Source organism: Jatropha curcas, chromosome 8 (genome assembly GCF_041381405.1).
Source record: "Jatropha curcas cultivar XTBG-Jc1 chromosome 8, XTBG_Jcur_1.0, whole genome shotgun sequence".
Taxonomy (NCBI): Eukaryota; Viridiplantae; Streptophyta; class Magnoliopsida; order Malpighiales; family Euphorbiaceae; genus Jatropha; species Jatropha curcas.
In genome coordinates, this window is record NC_143158.1 from 23049267 (window position 1) to 23069093 (window position 19827).

The window sequence follows — 19827 nt, forward strand, 5'->3', positions numbered from 1 at the left end:
GCACAATCAACAGCTTCTGCCCACAGCTCCTTTGGTAAGTTCTTGCTCTTCAACATGCTTCTTGTCATGTTAAGCACCGTTCTGTTCTTTCTTTCCACGACACCATTTTGTTGGGGAGATCTTGGAACTGTCAGAAAATGACGAATGCCATTGTCTTCACAAAATTTGTTGAATTCATTTGATGTGAACTCTCCTCCTCTGTCGGATCTGAGTGCTTTGATATACTTCCCGCTTTCTTTCTCAACAATAGCTTTGAATTTTTTAAATGCTCCAAAGACTTCTGATTTTTCCTTCAAAAAATAAACCCACGTCTTTCTGCTATAATCATCAACAAATAATAAGAAATATTTGTTATTACCAAGTGATATTGGAGTTATTGGTCCACAAACATCTGCATGAATGAGCTCGAGTGGTGCTTTTGCTCTTGAAATGGACTCCTTCGGAAAACTGGTTCTGGATTGTTTTCCAGCAAGACATCCTTCACAGAGTTGATGTGGTTGATCAATTGGTGGTAATCCATGCACCATCTTCTTTTGACTCAGTAACTTTAGCCCTCCAAAATTGAGATGCCCAAACCTTAAATGCCAAAGCCAATGGGAATTCTTCACGCATACTTTCAAGCATTTTGCAACATCCGTCTGAATATTCAAGGGAAACATTCATTTATTTGACATTGGTACTCTTGCTAACAGCTCCTTTTTCTCATTCAGCAGCAACAACTTTCTATTCATCATATGGACTTCATAATCTTTCTCCAACAATTGTCCCAAACTCAAAATATTGCTTTTCAAGTTAGGCACATAATAAACATTATCAATGAACTGGTGACATCCGTTCTTTCGCCGAATAAGAATGGTTCCTTTACCTCTAATGTCGATTTCTGATTTATCTCCAAATACTACATTGCCACAAATGGATTTGTCAAGTTCCACAAATATCTTCTTATTGCTAGTCATATGATTACTTGCTGCAGTATCTAGGTACCACATATTATTTTCAGAATTTATTTCTCCTTCATGTGTTAGCAATACGGTGCCTGTAACATCCTCTTCTTGAATGTTGTTAGCTGTTTCCTCTACTTGCTTAGGCGGACTCCAGCATTCTGAAGCGTAATGGCCATATTTGGAGCAATTGTAACACTGGATGTTGGCTTTGTCTCTTCCATTATTTGATCTCCAATTTCCTCTTCCTCGACCTTTTCCACGTCCACGACCTCTGCCTCTTGTGAACTGGGTATTTCCATCATTGTTGTCACCTCTTTCGAATTGTTGATTTCTGCTACGTCCTCTTCCTCTTTCGCTTCCTCCACGACCTCTACCACGTCCTCTTCCTGATTGACTGATATCTCGACGATTTTCATTTTCTTTGAACGAAGTCATTGCTGCCAAGACTTGTTCTACAGACTCTTCTTTTTGTCTATTCAACCTTTCCTCACGTGCTTGCAATGAACCAACAACTTCATCAACGGTCATTGCACTTGTATCTCGCGATTCTTCTATGGCCACTACTATGTAGTCAAACTTTGGTAGTAGCGACCGTAGAATTTTTTCAACAGTTCTTGACTCATCAATTTTTTCTCCGTACTGTCGCATTTGATTAACGACAGATTTTACTCGTGAGGAGTAATCAACAATAGCTTCTGTCTCCTTCATTTTCATCATCTCGAACTCTCCCCTCAACATTTGAAGTCGGACTTTTTGTACTTTCTCCTCCCCTTGAAGAGAAACTCGTAATATGTCCCATGCTTGCTTGGAGGTGGTTGCTTCTGCCACCTTCTCAAACATTACATCATCTAATCCTTGATGGATTATACTGAGTGCCTTCTGATCATTCTTGCGATTCTTATGCAAACTGTCTTTTTCAGCTTGAGACAGTTGTACACCTTCAGCTGGGATTACGTAGCCTTTTTCGACAATGTCCCAAACATCTTGGGCTCCAAGAATTGCTTTCATTTTTATACACCAATTTTTGTAATTGGTTTTGGTAAGCTGAGGGAAATTGAAGGAAACACCATTGGAATTCATTTTTTGTTATAGAGGTCTCTCAAACACTAAAAAAAAATTGTTTTTTTTTTTTTTAGAAGACTAAAAACCACACAACTCTCACGAATCGAGCTTTTAAGTGCTCTGATACCACTTTGTTAAAGGAAGAGGACTAAATAGTAGAAATATCAACTAACACTCAAAATAAAACTTCATTAATATTTTCTTAAACACACGCACTTGTCTTACAAACTCTCTTTTATACTCTGCACACACAAACTCTATTTATAGAGCAAACACCGTATAATTTTGTGGTTTATAAACAACCACCATTACATTAAACAAAAACCACACACTTATATCTAAAACAGCCCATGCTTCCATACCCATGCTTCCATGCTTCCATACCCATGCTTCCATGTTTCCACTACAATCTTCTTTTGTCTGCCACATACATTATTATTCAACTACTAATTTGTCTATTCTTATTATTATATTGCACCATCACGTGCATATCAAATCATTGTCCCTCCTTTTATTTTTTTATTTTTTAGTTTTTAAATTAAGTTTATTATTTCAACAGAAAATTAGAGAAAGAGCTCTGATACCATGTGAAGTTTCAGAGAAAAGAAGGAACTGAATTTGGTTATGTGTATTGATTAACCAAAAAGAATAATTACATTGATGTTTATTTACAGCTATATATCGCATAAATTACAAGCTACTGCTAACTAATTTGCTTAGATGTACAATTGGTTGCAACAAACTAATTTTCTCTAACTGACTTTGGTGCCCTTTTTCCTTTTTCATTGCTGACTTGGTTTATCATCTAACACTATCAAGAATAAAACTTGAATGCTCTAACAAGGATTCGTAGAGCTTCCGTTAATCAGATTGATTAAGAAGGTGGCATTGGCGATCATGATCAAGGAAACCTAAAAACAAAACTTCTTTTTTTTTTTTTTTTGTAACAATTATAGAAGGGCTTTTATTTTCTCATTTAACGTCCAAAATGAACTAAGTTAAATGAAGTATATTATAGTATAACGAAGGTAAAATAAGAACATAATGTAGTATATTTAAAGAAAAAAGGAGTCAAAGTAGTTAATTTTGGCATTCTATAGGGACACATTATAATTTTTCCCTTTTAATTTTGATAAAAATGTCCTTTTTCATCAATTTAGTATTCAAATATCACTTTATCATTTGCCTAGACCTGGTTTATGGGCTCATTTATGGATAAAACTAATGGAAATAATTTTTTTTTGTTGAAATGATGGTATTTCTAACCATACCCTGAGAAAAAAAATAAAGTATGAACAAATTTTTAAAAAAAAATCTTATGTTCATTGGTTTGTCAACCTAATGTATCAAAATACTTTAAACTTTCAGAGATTTTGCAATTTCACTCTATTTTGCCTTCCAATCAATTTTACTCCAATTTTGGCTTTTTGTAGCAATAACACCCTCATTTGCAATTAAGTATGAAACTGCAAATTACAAAGAGTATTGAGTGGGGTATGCTCATAACCATGGCTTAACATTAACCCCAAGTTACTTAGATGACTTTTTTTTTTTTTTTTAAAAAAAAAAAAAAAAGAGAATAATGAAACTCCATTACCTTAAGAAAAAATAATCCAACAAACACTGCAGGAACTATCTCAAATTTGCAGACGACCATAACAATAGGATGCCCTAGCAAGGCAGTGAGCCCCTGCATTAGCTTATCTCCTAAACCACTTGATAACAATATTAGGCCTAGACTCTAAAAGAGACTTACAATCAGAAATAATCGAATCAAATTCTAAATTGTCTAACAAATAAGATTGTAGGGCAAAGTAAACAACTTGTGGCAGTGAGCCCCTGCATTAGCTTGAATAAATATAAAGCTAGAATAAATAAATATATACGTACACCAGATAGATATTACTCTACTCATTTACACATGTTAACAAACCCTTCTCTGCAAGTGAATAAAATACTATCTTTAGGTGACGTTAGGGGTGGCCATGGTTCCGGAACCGCCGGTTTTAGTTCTGGAACTAACGGATTCAGTTATGGTGTAAAATAGAATGGTTACGGTTTCGATTCAGGTTCCTTAACGGTTTTAAATCGACGGTTTCGGTCGGTTCTTCGATTGATTTTTCGGCGAATCGCATAATTATAAAATCAAAATTTAGGGAACATTTTTTTGAAATAATTTTTAGAAAAAACTTAAAGAAAAAATTAAAAAAAGGCTTAACTTAATTTATTTGTTTTAAAAAAAAAAGCTTAACTTAATTTATTTGTTTTCAAAAAAGCTTGAACTTTTATTTTTTAAAAGAAAAAAAGGCTTGAACTTAATTAATTTTTTTAGAAAAAGACTTGAACTAAATTTTTTTTCAAAATGAAAAGGGATATTTGTAGTAAATTCAAAAAGTCAATTTTCTACAAATACTCTTAAAACTAGCCATTATATTTTTATTAGGAGGGTTAATTTGGAGATTTCAAAAAAATATTTAAAAAAATTAAAAAAAAAAAGTTATTGAAACTGGGTGGAACCGCCAGTTCCGGATAGTTCTTGGAACCGCCGATTCACAGTTCCTTAAAAGTTGAAATCGGAACCGAACTGCAGACCCCCGATTTCGATTCCGATTTCGATTCCTCACAGTTTCGGTTCTCACTAATTCCGAACCGGCAGTTCTGGTTCCAAAAACCGTGAAATGGCCACCCCTAGGTGTCGTGTGGGACTTATTTTTTATAATGAAAAATTAATTTATTTTTAATATTAATAATAAAATAAAAAAAACATTTATTTGCATCTATTTATAGGGAAAAAACTTAATTGAAAATTATTTATTTAATATTAAAAAAGTGTTTATGAGTTTAATAATTTTCAAAGGAAATAACAGATGATATAGCAAAGAAAACAGTCAGTGACCATTCATTTATATTGATGATACACCAATTCTCTTTATTTACTGGAAATAAGTAACAATCAAATATCAATACAGGAAATAAAAAAAAGAACTTTAAAAGAAAAAAATTTATTTTTTGTCCATGAATGATCTTTTTTTATTAATAAAGTTTTTTTTTCTCAATCCTTCTTACAAAATCAAGGGTGAATATTCACACCTTTATAAACTAACCATCTGTATATTTCAAAGACTTAGGGATTCAAAAACAAAAGAGAGAAAGGGAGTCATTAGGCAAAGAAAGATAAAACATTATTAGGCTATCTAATTGGGCAAAGAAAGAAATGACGTCGTTCTATTCAATAGGCTTTAACTTTTGAGGTAGTGGATTTTAAAGCCAGCAAATGATATGTCATGACGTGAGTCTCACTAGCTGTCACATAAGCACAATAGTAATAATTGATGGACGGAGGCTACAATTATTAACAAAAAATTATTTCGTGACATCGATTGTAGCAATTAAAAGGATAGGCAAAATTTGTTAAAGGCCAAAGTTCAGATTTTTTTTTTTTTTTTTTGTCATTAGGCCCTTATTAATTTTAATCTTAATATTATTCTAAAAAAAAAAAAAAGAAAACAAATGCTCCAATTGTAAGTATGAATTTTTAGTTTATTTTATTAATTAATATATTATCCTGAGCAACTTGCCCACATTATACTACAAGTAAGAAAATCTTGATCTGCATCGACCCCCTTTATAGCCTGGCATCTACAAACCAATTTTGCTTCCTAAAACATGGATGAATTTAACAGAATAAATAGAGGCACAAAGAGTACCAAATCTATTAAATAAATACCACCACTTTAAGGGCTTTTTGTCCTTATTTGTAACCCAGAAACAACATTTTTTGAATCATATATGAGAAAATGAAACCACAACCCTAATAACAGCAAGAACTTCAGTCTAATTAGAGGCAATAATCTCGGTTTGTTGAAAAAAATAAAGACACATTTTATCTCTCCTCTTGAATTTCTTACAATACCTCCAAAATCCGTAGGGCCTGATTTACCTTTTGCTATACGATCTATATTGAATTTCAAACAAGTACCATTCGACGGACCCAAGAGAAGTTCGACGGACCCAAGAGAAGTTAGATTTCATCGTTGATTTAATATTCTTAAGATGTCATCTGCTACAAGAAACCAATAAAGGTTAACAATACCAATCCTTCAAGTCATACAAAAGAGAGGGAAATTTGGATTTCAAAAGCTAAAAACTTCTAAATTTAATACTATCTACTACATCCTTACAAATTTGGGTGTCACAAGAGAAAAGAGTTTAATTTTACCTAACCCACAAAGTCCAGAAGCAACAAAAAAAGATTAACATCCAAACTACACAAATTCCATTAGAGTTTATTAGATTATGGTATTGCCGACTTAGATCCTTAAAGGATTTTGGTAAAGTTGTAGAAATGTTCCACCATTTAAAAATTAAGCACTAAACCTTTCACTGAAAGACACCCTTGGAAGCAATGATCCACAGATTGAATAGTTTTCTCACATAAAGGACATCTGCAGGCCTTCAAATTTGATATCAATTTTTGGTTGAACAAATTAATTCTATAAGGAATTTTTTGAAGATAATGCTTTTCAAACAAAAATTGCTATTTTAGATGGAACAAAAGAAGACCATAAAGCTTTCAGATTGAAATCCACAGTAGGTTGAACAACGACATTAAAATTTAATAAAGAATAAAAATTATTTACCGAGAGTTTATCTCTCCAATCAAATTTCCAAATAATATGGTTTCAAGTAGTATTTTGAGTTGTTGCCACTGCTCATCTTCAAAACTTCAAGTTCACTCGGCAACACCAGCCCCTAAAGCCGAATACCGCTGGAGAAAAAATCATAATTTCTCATACAAACTTTTTTATTTAAGGCCAACCTAAATAATCTAGGAAAAATAAATTTAAGAGATATATCATCAATCCAAATGTCAATCTAAAATTTGATCTTTAGACCATCATTAAGAATCCAACATAACACATGCTTTAAGAAATTAGTTATAATATTTTTAAAAAAGTTGATGCAAACAATATTTTCCAAAGAGGGGATGTAACACCCATTATCCAGTCCTGTAAGACTGGATAATAAGTTTAGAGCCACTACATATATTTTAGACTAAAGCCTTCCTACCACATTATATCTGAAAATCCATAAATTTATGAGTCTCCAAAATATGACTTAGAAAATTTCTCAGAAAATACTACGAAAGGATTGCAAGAGCTTTTCTATATTATAAATATCCCAATATCAGGAAAATCATTTTAACACTTCTATAAATCCACCACAAACCAATTATGATTTCCAAATCAATTTCTCCAACATAATACTCAGCATCAATTACAAAATCAATAATTCATTACTCGTTATATTTTCTAATAAATGAATCGCCTCAAATATAACATTCAAGAATTTTTAATAAATGATCCCATAATAACTTGAAACAACCCGAAATTTTATCTTCAAAATTTTTCATTTAAAATTTTAATAAATTAACACCCTACGAATTTATTTGACCAGTTAAATGCAAATATTTAATTTATATAGTTCAATCAACCCCGTAATTAATTGAAAACCTGAATAAAAACCGATTGGATATCGAAAACCACACAAGAATCATGATTTGGACCAAACCAAACCTGGATCAAACCAAATCAGTCCCCAAAACCCACCCAAACACATTTTAGAAAAACCCTTATTTCCAGCGCCGACCTCACTCCTCTCTCCCTCCCCTTTCATTTTTTCGATCACCGGCGACCCACCCTCTGCCACCATCTCCCTGCCGCCGTCGCCTCCTCACCGCGCATCTCCGATCGTTCCTTCTCTCTCTCCGTTCGCTTCTGTCGAGAGCAGTAGTCGCAGGAAGAGTCGGGACTCCTCATCGACTTTCCGGTGACACCAGCCCATAGCCGGCCAACCACGTCGTCTCCAGCTACCACCGCTCGACGTCGCTCTCTCCTGCTCACGACTCTAGTGAGCACAGCAGCTCAGGTGAGCAACGGCTCTATTTCAATCAACTTCAGCGACTTCAGTGGCTCTGAGCTTTCTCTCTCTTCGTTCCGGCGAGCACCACCACTGCCTCCGGTCAAGCAAAATTCTGGTAGTGTGGTACTTGGGTATTGGAATTAATTTTGGTTACTTCCTAGAAATTAATTAATTTCTAGCATTTTGTGGCTAGTCAATTTAATTTAATTATGGTATTACCCAATATATTAAAAAGTGTTGATTCGATTAGAAGACTTTAATTAATTAAAGCCAATTTAAATTAGCACCAAACAAATTTAATTGAGGAATTTTGATAATAATATTAATGGAATTAAAGTGTGGATTTAAGGTAGATTAGATTGAATGTATATTGTTGTCTTGATAGAAAATTAAGAATATTGAATAAGAATTAATAGTGGGAGCTGTTCATACATTCATGCTTATGTAGGTATATGTATATCTATAACAATTGATGTAACTATTAAAGGAGGATGGAAATCTGGCTTTATTAGTTGCCCGACAGATGGGCTGTGTGGATTGAATAAATATTTGATAAAATTATTGATATTTAAACATGTGGATAGTCCAATTTTTGAGGGGAGTGTTGCCAAAATTTTGGTAGAAATTAGTTTAGTTTTTGCAGTTAGACATGTAGATAGTTTATTAGATTAATTCCTTAATTTCTTATTTAAATTAGTCCTTTGTCTGATGTAATTCTTTCCTTGTATTTTTAAATTCTTTAGATCGTCTGGATCCATTTACTGCTCCTTCAAGTCAAAATTTCAGATAGAGCACCTTCTTTTCTCTATCACTGTGAGTAATGATAAATAGTGCATACCATCATTGCATACGCATATCATTTACTTTATAAGAAATGTATATAAATGATAACTTAATATTCATTTTTATATTATCATGTTATTATTAATATATTATTATATGCATTTATATCATAATTATTATGTTAATATTAATATATAATCATACTTTTATGTTTGATTATTTGTGCTGTGAACTTGCTGTGGTTGGTTTGTGTGGAATTGGGATAAAGTGGGCTACCATGGGTCTGTAAGAGCGGTCTTCGATACTGTCGGCCATGTATGGGGAGATTGACGCCCCAGTGTGCATCTGATGATATATGATTGGAAAAACCATAGGTGGCTGCCTATTGGCACGGAAAAGAAAAGAGCATATAAAAAAAAGAGAGGGCTGGTCAAGTGAGGATTAGACCGGTTGGCCATGTATGGGGATCGGCTCCCTGGTGCACACGTTTGAGAGGGCGGGCCATGTGAGAGGATGGCTCGTCAGGGTTTTCTGTGGCGCCGCTGATTAATTTCCACTTGTTTGATTATTTGAAGGTGAAATTACCTGTGAGTGCTGATGTTGTGCCATATGCTTGACTGGTTGTGTGTTCACTTCAGTATTTTAGGATGCATTATGCGTGAATGTCTGCAATATGCATTATTTATTATTATTCACTGAGTTGCAAAACTCACTCTTCTTTATTTAACTTGTCAGGAAGTAGAATCCCTATCGATCCAACTGAAGCTCTGCAATCTTCTCCGTAGGGCTATAGAAGTAAATTTCTAATTTTGTAATTATCTAGTTTATGTATTGTCATATGTAAGAACTTCACTACTTCTAGCTATTATTGAACTCTGCAGTTGTAGGATTTATGTATCTTCAATATTATATTAATAGGTATGCTAATCTATGAATGTCCTAATTATTTATCTGACACATATGAACCAGTAGCCCATATTATGAATGAGGTATAATACTAGTAGGCCTGAACTACATTTTATTTGAGATGTTTGAGATTGGGCCAAGATCACGTGATTATTGAATATATATATATATATATATATATATATATATATATATATATATATGGGAATTAATATGGGTTTACTGCTCTTAAGACTTTGCTTGGCGTGTATGGATTTTGTAGTTTAGGTTTACTACGGACCTTGGAGGCCTTAAGCTTACTCGGACCCTAATGCCGGTCTGGCTCATGGTATCGGGTCGTGACATAACTCATCAAGGGTCAACATAAGATTTATAATCATCACTATACTATCTGATGCATATATCTCCGAGATCATATACAATAGACCATCATGCATTATATCTAGGGGTGGCCACGGTTCCGGAACTGGCAGTTCTGGTTCCAGAACTGGAACCAGAACCGAACCGAAAAGGTCCGGTTTCGGTTCCGGTTTGGAACCGTCCGGTTCCGGTTCCGATCCGGTGACAAAACAGACGGTTCCGATCGGCTTTCCGGCGAATCGCATAATTTTAAATTTTAAATTTTGAAGACCGGTTTAAAAAATATATATATTTGAACATAAAAAATTAAAAAATACACCTAAAAAATTAAAAAATACTTCAATTAAATTTATTTTTTTAAAGACTTGAACATAATTATTTTTTTAAAAAAATTTTTTCAACTGAATTTATTTTTTGTTTAAAAAAGTTTGAAAGTATTCTTTAGCATTATCACTGTGCAATATGCGAACAGAAGTATTAAATTGAGTTTTAATTTCAGCACAAAAAGAACAGAAAATAGAGAATATCTTAGAACGAGTTTTCATTAAAAATAACCAAGTAACTCGAGAATAATCATCCACAAAAGTTACAAAATACCGAAAGCCAGTTTTAGAAATAACAGGACATGGACCCCAAACATCAGAATGAACTAACTCAAAAGGGGATGAAACCCGTTTATTGACTCGAGGAACTAAAGGTAAAAGATGATGTTTGGCAAATTGACAAGATTCACATTCTAAACTTGATAAAGACTGAAACTGCGGACACAACTTCTTTAAAGTAGACAATGACGGATGACCCAAACGACAATGAACCTCAAGAGGAGATAGAGCACCAGCACAAGCCAGAGATAATGAAACGTGTTCATCTAGAAGATAAAGGCCACCAGACTCACGTCCTCTACCAATAATCCGCTTCGTCAAAAGATCCTGAAACACACAATATGTAGGATAAAATTTGACACAACAATTCAGCATACGAGTAATTTTGCTAACAGATAATAGATTAAACGAAAAACGAGGCAAACAAAAAACAGAAGACAATGGAAGAGATGGAATGGGATTGGCGGTGCCAATACACTTGACAGGAGATGTGGACCCATCAGCTAGAGTAACATGACGATTAAATTGTTTAGGTTCTTTTAATGAGGATAAGAGACTAGGGTTACCTATCATGTGATCGGTGCAACCAGAATCAATGACCCACTCTGATGAGGTAGACATAAGACAAGAAGGAGTACCTGAGTTGGCAGCAGCAGCAATTGAGGAATCAGTAGACTTAGAGGAACGGTATCTAGAGAGCTCAGCATACTCCGCAGCAGAAATTGTTACATTGTTGTCAGAAGAAGTAACTGCATAATCTTGATGTGCCATATTTACCCTTGGTGGCTTATTTATGAGTTTCTTGCAATACTGTTTAGTGTGACCAGGTTCATGACAGTAATGACAGATAAGAATGCTTGTCTCCCGAGTGATTGGTCCATTACTACGGTTATTTCCTCCTCTTCCTCTGTTTCCTGGCTGTCTAGCTACCTGATTACGACTCACAAGGGCACTATTATCAGAAGGGGAAGGTGTATGAGAACCTTCAGTACGTAGCAAGCTAGCAAAAGTCTCTTGAAGAGAAGTAACATCACTGCCTGAAAGAACTTGTGATTTGGCAGTTTCAAAAACTGGAGCAAGACCTGCAAGAAAACTCATCACAGCCATTTGTTCTCGCTGCGTTTGTTGAACCTTAACATCGGGACTAAAAGGCAATAAAACATTAAGTTCCTCGTAAATCTTTTTAAATTCCATGAAATAAGCTGTAAGGGGCTTATCTCGCTGGTCAGCCCGATAAAATCCTTTGCAGACCTCATACATACGAGACAGATTACCTTTTCCCGAATACAAGAATTCAAGATATTCCATTAATTCTTTAACAAACTCACAATGATTGATTAATCCAACCACTTCACTGTCAATAGAATTGCGAATCAATAGGAATAACTTAGCATCTTCCCTGAGCCAACGTTGCCTAGTGACATCAGTTGGTGGATCATCAATTAGATGATCATCTTTTTCAACACTTCGCAAATAAATTCGAATTGTCTTACTCCAATCTAAATAATTAGTTCCTTTCAAATTATGTTCTGTGACCTTATTCGTTGCTGGGATCAATTCAGTAATAGTAGTTTTAGAATCTGTAGGTGGAGGTTCCATTATTAATAAAAACTAAATCCCCTACCAGCAAAGCAGAAATAGACACCAAAAAAAATCTTTCAATGCAAACAGGAGCGAAAGGTAACCTGAAACGCCAAATTGATAGAACTGAATACGCCCCTACCAAAACTTCGCCGGATCGGAAAAACAACCACCTGAGTAGACTGCTGACAGAAAAACGAAGCCAGAAAACAATTTCAGATCGCCGGAAACAGCCGGACGCGCCGCCACGCGCCGGCGCGTGGTACTGTAGCAGAACTTTGTATCGGCGCGTGAGGCCCACGCGCAGGGAATCCGGTGACCGGATTTTGGGGGAAGACCGGTCGGCAGCTGGAGCAACTCTTGGAGTGGGCGGTGAGACAAAAAAGTGACCCTAGAACAGTCACCAACACTGACAGCCACCACGCGCAGGAAATCCGGTGACCGGATTTTGAGGGAACGCCGGAATTTTCTATGCAAACGGCAAAAGTCAAGTTTAAAGAGCCACATGCTCTGATACCATGTAGATTTAATGTGGGAAAATATTTTTCTGTATTTGATTCATCAATAGGGACACATATATATACACATACAAGATACTATAAACCTATTAGGAATCTAACTCCTAATAGAGTTCTATTTACAATTAATCCTTAACAAACGCTATAGGGGCATGCTTGGTAAACGGTGAAAGAAAAAGCCTAAATACATCCCTAATGATATTTCGAATAGCTGGAAGCCTCATTGGGAGACTCCTGAATTTAAAATAAAGTCTGAGAAGTGTTCAAAGAGTTGCCTTACCGAAATTGGTGGCCCAGGGTCTGGTCCTTCACGAATAAAGGTGCTGGTCCTTAACGAGTATAGGAGGTTCTCCTCTGCATCTCGTATAGTACATGCAAAACGTTTGGTATATTCTTTTTTTCTATAAAAATTAAATTTAAATGATAAGTTATCTAGTTTGCTCAAATGAAAGTACTACCCTAATCTTGGTGCTTTAATATGGGGAAAATTATAATATTGTCCCTATATTTTGTCAAAATTAATTACTTTTCTCTCTATTTTTTTTTAATACACTACTTTAAATTTAAAAATTTAAGGATAAATCAATGTGTTTACCAAATAAATCCTTTAGATTTAATATAGTGATACTAGAAAAATATTTGTCTACACCCAGCATATGAGCGGTCCAATATACAAGCTAATCAAAAAATGATTTTTAAAAAAATATTACTATTTTTTTTTAATGTATGATCAGAAATATTTTATTTGAGCCAAAAGACTTTGTAATTGATTTGGTATATAAATGGGTCATACACTGAGTTTATGTATGCCTTTTTCATGATATTACCTAGTTTCTCATTTAGTATTGAGTTAATGTTTAGTCTCTCACTTAAATGTGAAAATAATATTATTTTAGATGAATGATTAAATAGAGTTAAACTTTAGAGATCAATCCGGAATTGAGTCTTTTTGGTTTTTAATCATTTAGTATGCAATCCATATTCATATCTCTTTCCATAAGTGCTTAAAGGAATTCTATATCGAGGGCTCGATCTTGATATCTTTAATTAAGGGAGAAGAGATCCTTATCGGATATCCCATTTCACCTCTCAATAATAATTAACATTGAAATTTAATGAACAATCTTTATAAAATTGGAATTTAATTTATAAAATTAATATTGTCCCATTGAACACTTCCTTCCATCCAAAAATTTAACTTTTTCCTTTATGTTTTCATTTTCTATGAAATTTAAATAAATTAAAAAATAAACTGGACACCTTCTCCGGTTAAAAGAAAATTTTGTGATTATAAAAAAAAGTTTTAAAACTATATTTAAAAATAAATCCAAACAGAATTTGGTTTTCTGCAACTTTCTTCCATTAAGCAACAATTGGTTCACTGGTTAAAACATTTTACATTTACTCTATATTTCTTTGTTTACTCATTTTCCTATTTTAAATCAAATTGACATTATACATACAAAATGTAATAGCAAGTGATATGATTCCTCTAAGGGTCTTCCAACTCAATCAGAAGCTCACAACAATACAGACCACAAAAAATTTAAAAGAGATCTTTTGGATTTTTATAATTTTCTGCCCATCAAGTGTTTGATTAAAATCCACCCTTAGAAAAGCAGAGAGAATTACGAGTGCTAAGAGGGTATTTGAATTATAAAATCATAAAAAAAAAAAAAAAAGTGAACAGGGAGATGAAATAGCCCACAACATTATTTCGGTCCATTGGGCCTCCTATTTATCTAAAAAAAGATGGAGAGTTTTTAATTTAAGAAGGCCAATTTAGGTATTCTACTATATATTTTTAGAAAATCAATATATTCCAATCATTTTCTTAATTGTTTTGAAAATATCAAATATTGCAATTAAAATGGAATAAAGGGATTATATAAAAGTCGAAATAAGAAGAGAAATATTAGAATTGATAAAAATATTCATACTAAATTTATGGATCGACAAAAATATCTTTAAAGCTTTTGATATCATTAGTTGAAAAAATAAAAGTAATTCAATTTGATTGGTTACACTGGTTTCTTATTTTAATAAATAAAATAAAGCATACAAAATAATTATAAATTTAATAAAATAGAAAATTTAAATTTAATAGTGTACCAATTAAAAATTTTAAATTATGTCCTATTGTAGAAGTATATATATATATATATATATATATATATATATATATATATATATATATATATATATATATACTTTCATTATTGAGGATTTCGGTATCAAGTGTACCCCGAACATTCATCGAACGATTTATTATTATCATCAATTGTTAATATATTAATTTTATTTAATATTAATATTATTATATATTATCAATGTTATTTGTTATTAATTATTATATTAAATTTATTTTTTAAAAAATAAAATAATAATGAACATAATTCTTGGTAAATAATAAAAATTGTAAAAAAATTATTAAATTAATAATGAGTACTTACAAACATGCACCACACATTTTTAAATACTAGTCATATTTAAAATATAAGTTTTATTTTTGCAAAATCTATTTACCTCTCCAATATGTTTAAAAGAAAATAAAGAAACATAGTTTAAATTTGTTATTCTAAAAAAAAATGCAATTTAAATTTATAATTTACCTTACATTTCATTATTCATAAGAGTTACACTATGAATTATGAACCATAGACAATGTAGAAACATAATATACAATCTTATGAAACTCCAAACTTAAATAAGTAAGGAATATTGTCAACAAGAAAGTAATAACAATTGGTGGATATCAAGCTTTGGTGATGAAGGTATTGTTGCATAACAAGCTTTTGGCAGTGGCCATCCACAGAGGAAAGGATTTCCCTCATAGCTGCCTTCATCAAATGTTCCAAATTGTGCAACTCTTGTAGGTGTCTTACCAGATAAGTTGTTGTGTGCTACACTGAAAACTTCTAAAAAATGTAATTGAGTAATTTGAGAAGGAATTTCCCCCTCCAAATTGTTGTAAGAAAGATCTAAGCTCTCGATTTGCCTCAAATTTGAAAATGTTTGTGGAATTGATCCGGTCAAACTATTGTGTGATAGATTTAACATTTGAATTGTATCAAGATCTCCAATTTCAAATGGAATCTCTCCAGAAAAATTATTACAAGAAAGATCAGTCCCCGAGAAATATTGGAGTGTGCTTGGTTGATAAGAATAGAATCCATTCTTGTTTGTAAACTCCAAAGGTTGTGAGTCACGAGGAAGAACCCTAATGATAAAGGAAGCATTTTCAAATTCATGTTGTTTAGACCAATCACTACTAAGTCTCAGACAAGGGAGAATAGGACCAGAAAGATTATTATGAGAGAGATCAATCAAGCTTAAGTTATATAAGTTGCATAACTGAGTTGGAATTCCACCCTCCAAATGATTGCTACTTAACTGAATGTACCTCAAATTAGAATTGTTGGCAATCCTCATTGGAATTTTTCCTATTAAGTTATTGTGGCTAAGATCTAACATAAGTAATGGAGAGTCAACATTAAATACATCACTCAAAGATCCTTGCAGTTTATTTTTTGACAAGTGAATTTCTTCTATTTTCGAAGGGCAAAAATTGGATGGTAAGCTTCCAGAAATATTGTTTAGTGAAAGATCTAAAATTTCAAGAGAAGACATATTTCCCATCCATTTTGGGATGCTTCCAGAGAGATGGTTATCACTGACATCCAATATACTCAATGAAGTTGCATTAGATAAATTGCCATCTAATTGTAACCATTCAAGAGATTCCAAATTAACATTTTTGGAAAATATCTGTCCTTGCAAAGTGTTGTTTGAAAGTTTGAGTTCATATAATGAGATACAACCTACGATCAATTGCTCAGGTATACTTCCTGACAATCTATTGTCAGATAAGTCCAAACTTTCCAAAAAGCTCATGTTTCCAAATGAAGGGGGAATATTCCCAATCAAATCATTTCCCCTCATGTTTAAATCCACTAATTTTGACAAATGTGTCCCGATTTTTTTTGGGATGGATCCATACAGACTATTGTCAGAAATATCCAAGACTTGCAAATTCGGAGGAGAATGAATAGGTAACTGGAATGGCCCTAAAAGAGAATTGTTGGCCAAATTAAGTACGTTTAGTTTTGTGTTGTTGCCTAATAACCAGAATGGAAACTCTCCTCTTATTTTATTGTTTGATAGATCAACATATTGCAGATTATACTAATGATAGAGGAACTTGGGAATTTCTCCACTACCATATCCATGGCCAGACAAGTAGAGAATCTCTAACTGAAACTTTGGAGTGAAATTATGAGCCTCTGTTATGGCATATATGGTGTTCAGTTGACAATCCAAAAAATTGAGATTTGAATGGTTGAAAAATAGAGAGAGTGAGATTGGGATTTGGAAGAGATTATCAGAGAGATCTAGATATTCAAGGGATGTTAATCTCCTAAGAGGAGATGAAGCAATGTCTCCAATAAAGCTATTATTAGAGAGAGAGAATCTTTTGAGGGATGTCAAATTTGCTAGACACCATGGCAAACTACCATTGAGATAATTGTGACTTATATCTAGCTCTTGCAGAAACTTCAATTTGCAAAGACCTGAATATTTGAAATTTTGCAACAAAAAAGAAAAAAAAAAACCTTTGGTTAGTTACAATTCTAATTTATTTGAAAGAGATGATACAAGGGAGAGCCAGATATTGCTGAACATACCTTGATCAGTAGGTATGGGTCCAGTAAGTCCACAACCAGGTAATAATAAAGTTTTGAGATGTCTCATCATTCCAATGTCTTGTAGACCAAAGCTATTGTTGATAGCAGAATCACTCAAGTCCAAATACTCCAAATTTTTGAAATTAAGTAAACCTATAAAATTTGAGAAATCAATGAGAGGCCTTCATTTTGAAATTCTATTCTCTCGTTAGTTCTTGATTATTTTTTTTTTAGAAAAAAAAATATTTCCTCTCAAAATTCGAGCTAAGCCAACCCTTATATTGCAAAAATTTTCATATTAGAACCATAAAATTACGTAATTTAATATTCGTATAAAGATAATCGTTTACAAAAAAAGTCTTCCAAAATGTGATGTGTGATGTGTCACATCAACCCTTACTATAAGTTGTTTTTCAAAAACTGTTATATTTGTTTGTTTGTTTGTGGTCTAGGTCAAGCAATCTTATCATTTGGTTTATGGACTTGTTGTTGTAACACTAAGTCTTGCATTCACATTATTTTTATGAAACACCAAATGAATATTTAATAAGCATTGAGAAACAAATTACTTTCACTTAGATATAGAGTCTTGAGGTACGTAATTCGGCTTAATAAGAAAGTAAAACTAGAATTACATAAATTTTAAATTAAATTACTTGAAATCATATAGAGTCCTGAGGAAAGAAACACCCAAAGCAGATCAAAACACTTTTGAGGAATAATAGAAAGTTGTTAATTAAGAGATCAAAACTGTTAGATATTAGTAAATAAGAAAACAAAAATATATTGTACCATGGTAAGAATTGAAGCCTTTGATTTCATTGCCACTCATATCCAATTCTATCAAATTATTTAATTCTGCACATCTCAACACATGTCAGTGTACATATATATTGTTAATAGTTTGAGACGAAAAGAAAAAGTTAGTCCTTCAAATTAATAATTAAAGCCTTCGATTCTGCTGCCTCTTGTTAATAATTTGAGGCAAAATGGAAAAAAAAAAAAAAAAAGTGAAGTTATCACCTGGCATATTAATTATTCCTTCCAATCTATTGCCAGATAGATATAAGTATTTCAAAGATGAAAGACCACCCATCGATGATAAGATACTATTGTTAAATGGATTCTCTCCCAAATCAAGAAATTCCAAATTAGAAAGTGTTGACAACCTTTCAAAACCTGCATATATGAAAGAGCATTTTAAAAATGTACATAAATTTAATTATTTTGAATCATAATTATAATAAATATATGGGGATAAAAGGACCTTCATTCTTAACGCAGCCAGCTATACTATTTTCTAGTAAATAAAGATACTTCAATTGTTGGAATGGAAGAAACAAAGAGGCATTTAGGTAAAAATCATTCCGTAAAGACCAATCCCTCTGGAATGAAAGGTCGAGTTTTGTAACTCGACTAGTAATTTCATCACACTCAATGCCTGTCCAATTACAACAGGCAACACTATCTATCCTCCAAGAAGAATAATCAAAAAAAGAAGAATTGAAGGAAGACTTTATTTGCAAGAGTGCAACTCTTTCTTCCTCTAAACAGCCATCACAACTCTCTTTTAAGAAGAATAAAATCACTAATATCCAACAATACCTCTTAATTATATCCATTTTTAATACTTATCTTCAACTCGCTCTAGCTTGTTATATATAGAGAGAGGAGTAGCAAAATGGTCCATGACGTGAAAAAAGTGTTGCAAAGTAAATGCACGTTGGGGAATCCTTCAGCGAAGTTTCCTCCATCCATCCAATTACATTTTTATATTTTAATTAAAAAAATTACAGAAAGTTAAATTAACCATTCTATAAAAACTCTTTTTTTTAATATTTTTGACTCCTAAAATTTAACCATTCTAATTTTTTTATATACTTTATAAATTGAAAAAAATTAAAATTTGAGAAATCAATGAGAGGCCTCCATTTTGAAATTCTATTCTCTCGTTAGTTCTTGATTTTGAAATTTTTTTTTACAAATTTAAGGTGTAAATTGTAAATTAATTTACAAATTTTGAAAAAATTTTTTTTTTACAAATTTTGAAATTGTAAATTGTAAATTTAAGGTGTAAATTAATTAAATAAATTTATAAATTTTATATTCAATATTTTTTTTTAATTCATTGGAGGCTTTTATGAGCCGAAATAACACAACTCCTCTTGACTCACCGAATTGGTGAAAACAAGCCATCCCCTTGACCCACCAAATTGGTTAAAATTATTATGGTTGAGAGGACTTGAACTCAAGAGCTCCTACTCCTCACAAAAGTGAGAAGACCAACTAGACCACTACCTGATTGGTTAATGTAGTCAATATTTAAGTGGTTGCAATGTCAATTGTTGATATAGGTCAAGCAAAAGTATTATTTGGTTTACTTGACTTATAGTTGTCATAATAACAAAGAAGTCTTCCTTTAATTTTAAGTCTTCCATTCACATTATTTCTATAGAAAAACATG

General features: G+C 32.7%; 2 protein-coding genes, 1 long non-coding RNA gene and 1 pseudogene across 4 annotated transcripts; 1 reads left to right on the forward strand and 3 right to left on the reverse strand.

Moving 5' to 3' along the window:
• Positions 1 to 659: 659 nt before the first annotated feature.
• LOC149494359 (uncharacterized) lies at positions 660 to 2190 on the reverse strand. The gene has a single exon (XM_089724959.1). It carries the CDS (start codon positions 2022 to 2024, stop codon positions 660 to 662), a length of 1365 nt encoding a protein of 454 aa, XP_089581085.1. The 5' UTR covers positions 2025 to 2190.
• Positions 2191 to 7665: 5475 nt separating this feature from the next.
• LOC149494360 (uncharacterized) lies at positions 7666 to 9666 on the forward strand. The gene is made up of 3 exons (XR_016322029.1): positions 7666 to 8043; positions 8672 to 8741; positions 9447 to 9666. It is a non-coding gene; the product is annotated as an uncharacterized LOC149494360 (long non-coding RNA).
• Positions 9667 to 10706: 1040 nt separating this feature from the next.
• On the reverse strand, positions 10707 to 12178 carry LOC149494361 (uncharacterized). The gene is made up of 2 exons (XM_089725476.1): positions 11146 to 12178; positions 10707 to 10792 (listed from the first exon to the last, which is right to left on the reverse strand). Exons 1-2 carry the CDS (start codon positions 12176 to 12178, stop codon positions 10707 to 10709), a joined length of 1119 nt encoding a protein of 372 aa, XP_089581602.1.
• A 3094-nt stretch (positions 12179 to 15272) lies between these two features.
• Positions 15273 to 18985, reverse strand: LOC119370477 (uncharacterized; annotated as a pseudogene). The gene is made up of 5 exons (XR_016322112.1): positions 18631 to 18985; positions 18387 to 18542; positions 18156 to 18221; positions 17364 to 17516; positions 15273 to 17249 (listed from the first exon to the last, which is right to left on the reverse strand). The product of XR_016322112.1 is annotated as an uncharacterized LOC119370477 (transcript).
• Positions 18986 to 19827: the final 842 nt, after the last annotated feature.

Bases quoted from the DNA above. Each gene is read 5' to 3' on its own strand.
- LOC149494361 (XM_089725476.1), bottom strand. From the start codon at position 12,178: ATGGAACCTCCACCTACAGATTCTAAAACTACTATTACTGAATTGATC. The intron at 10,793-11,145 runs GTAACCCTAGTC...TCTCCTCTTGAG, and splicing joins TTGCACCGATCACATGATAG to GTTCATTGTCGTTTGGGTCA.
- LOC149494359 (XM_089724959.1), bottom strand. From the start codon at position 2,024: ATGAATTCCAATGGTGTTTCCTTCAATTTCCCTCAGCTTACCAAAACC.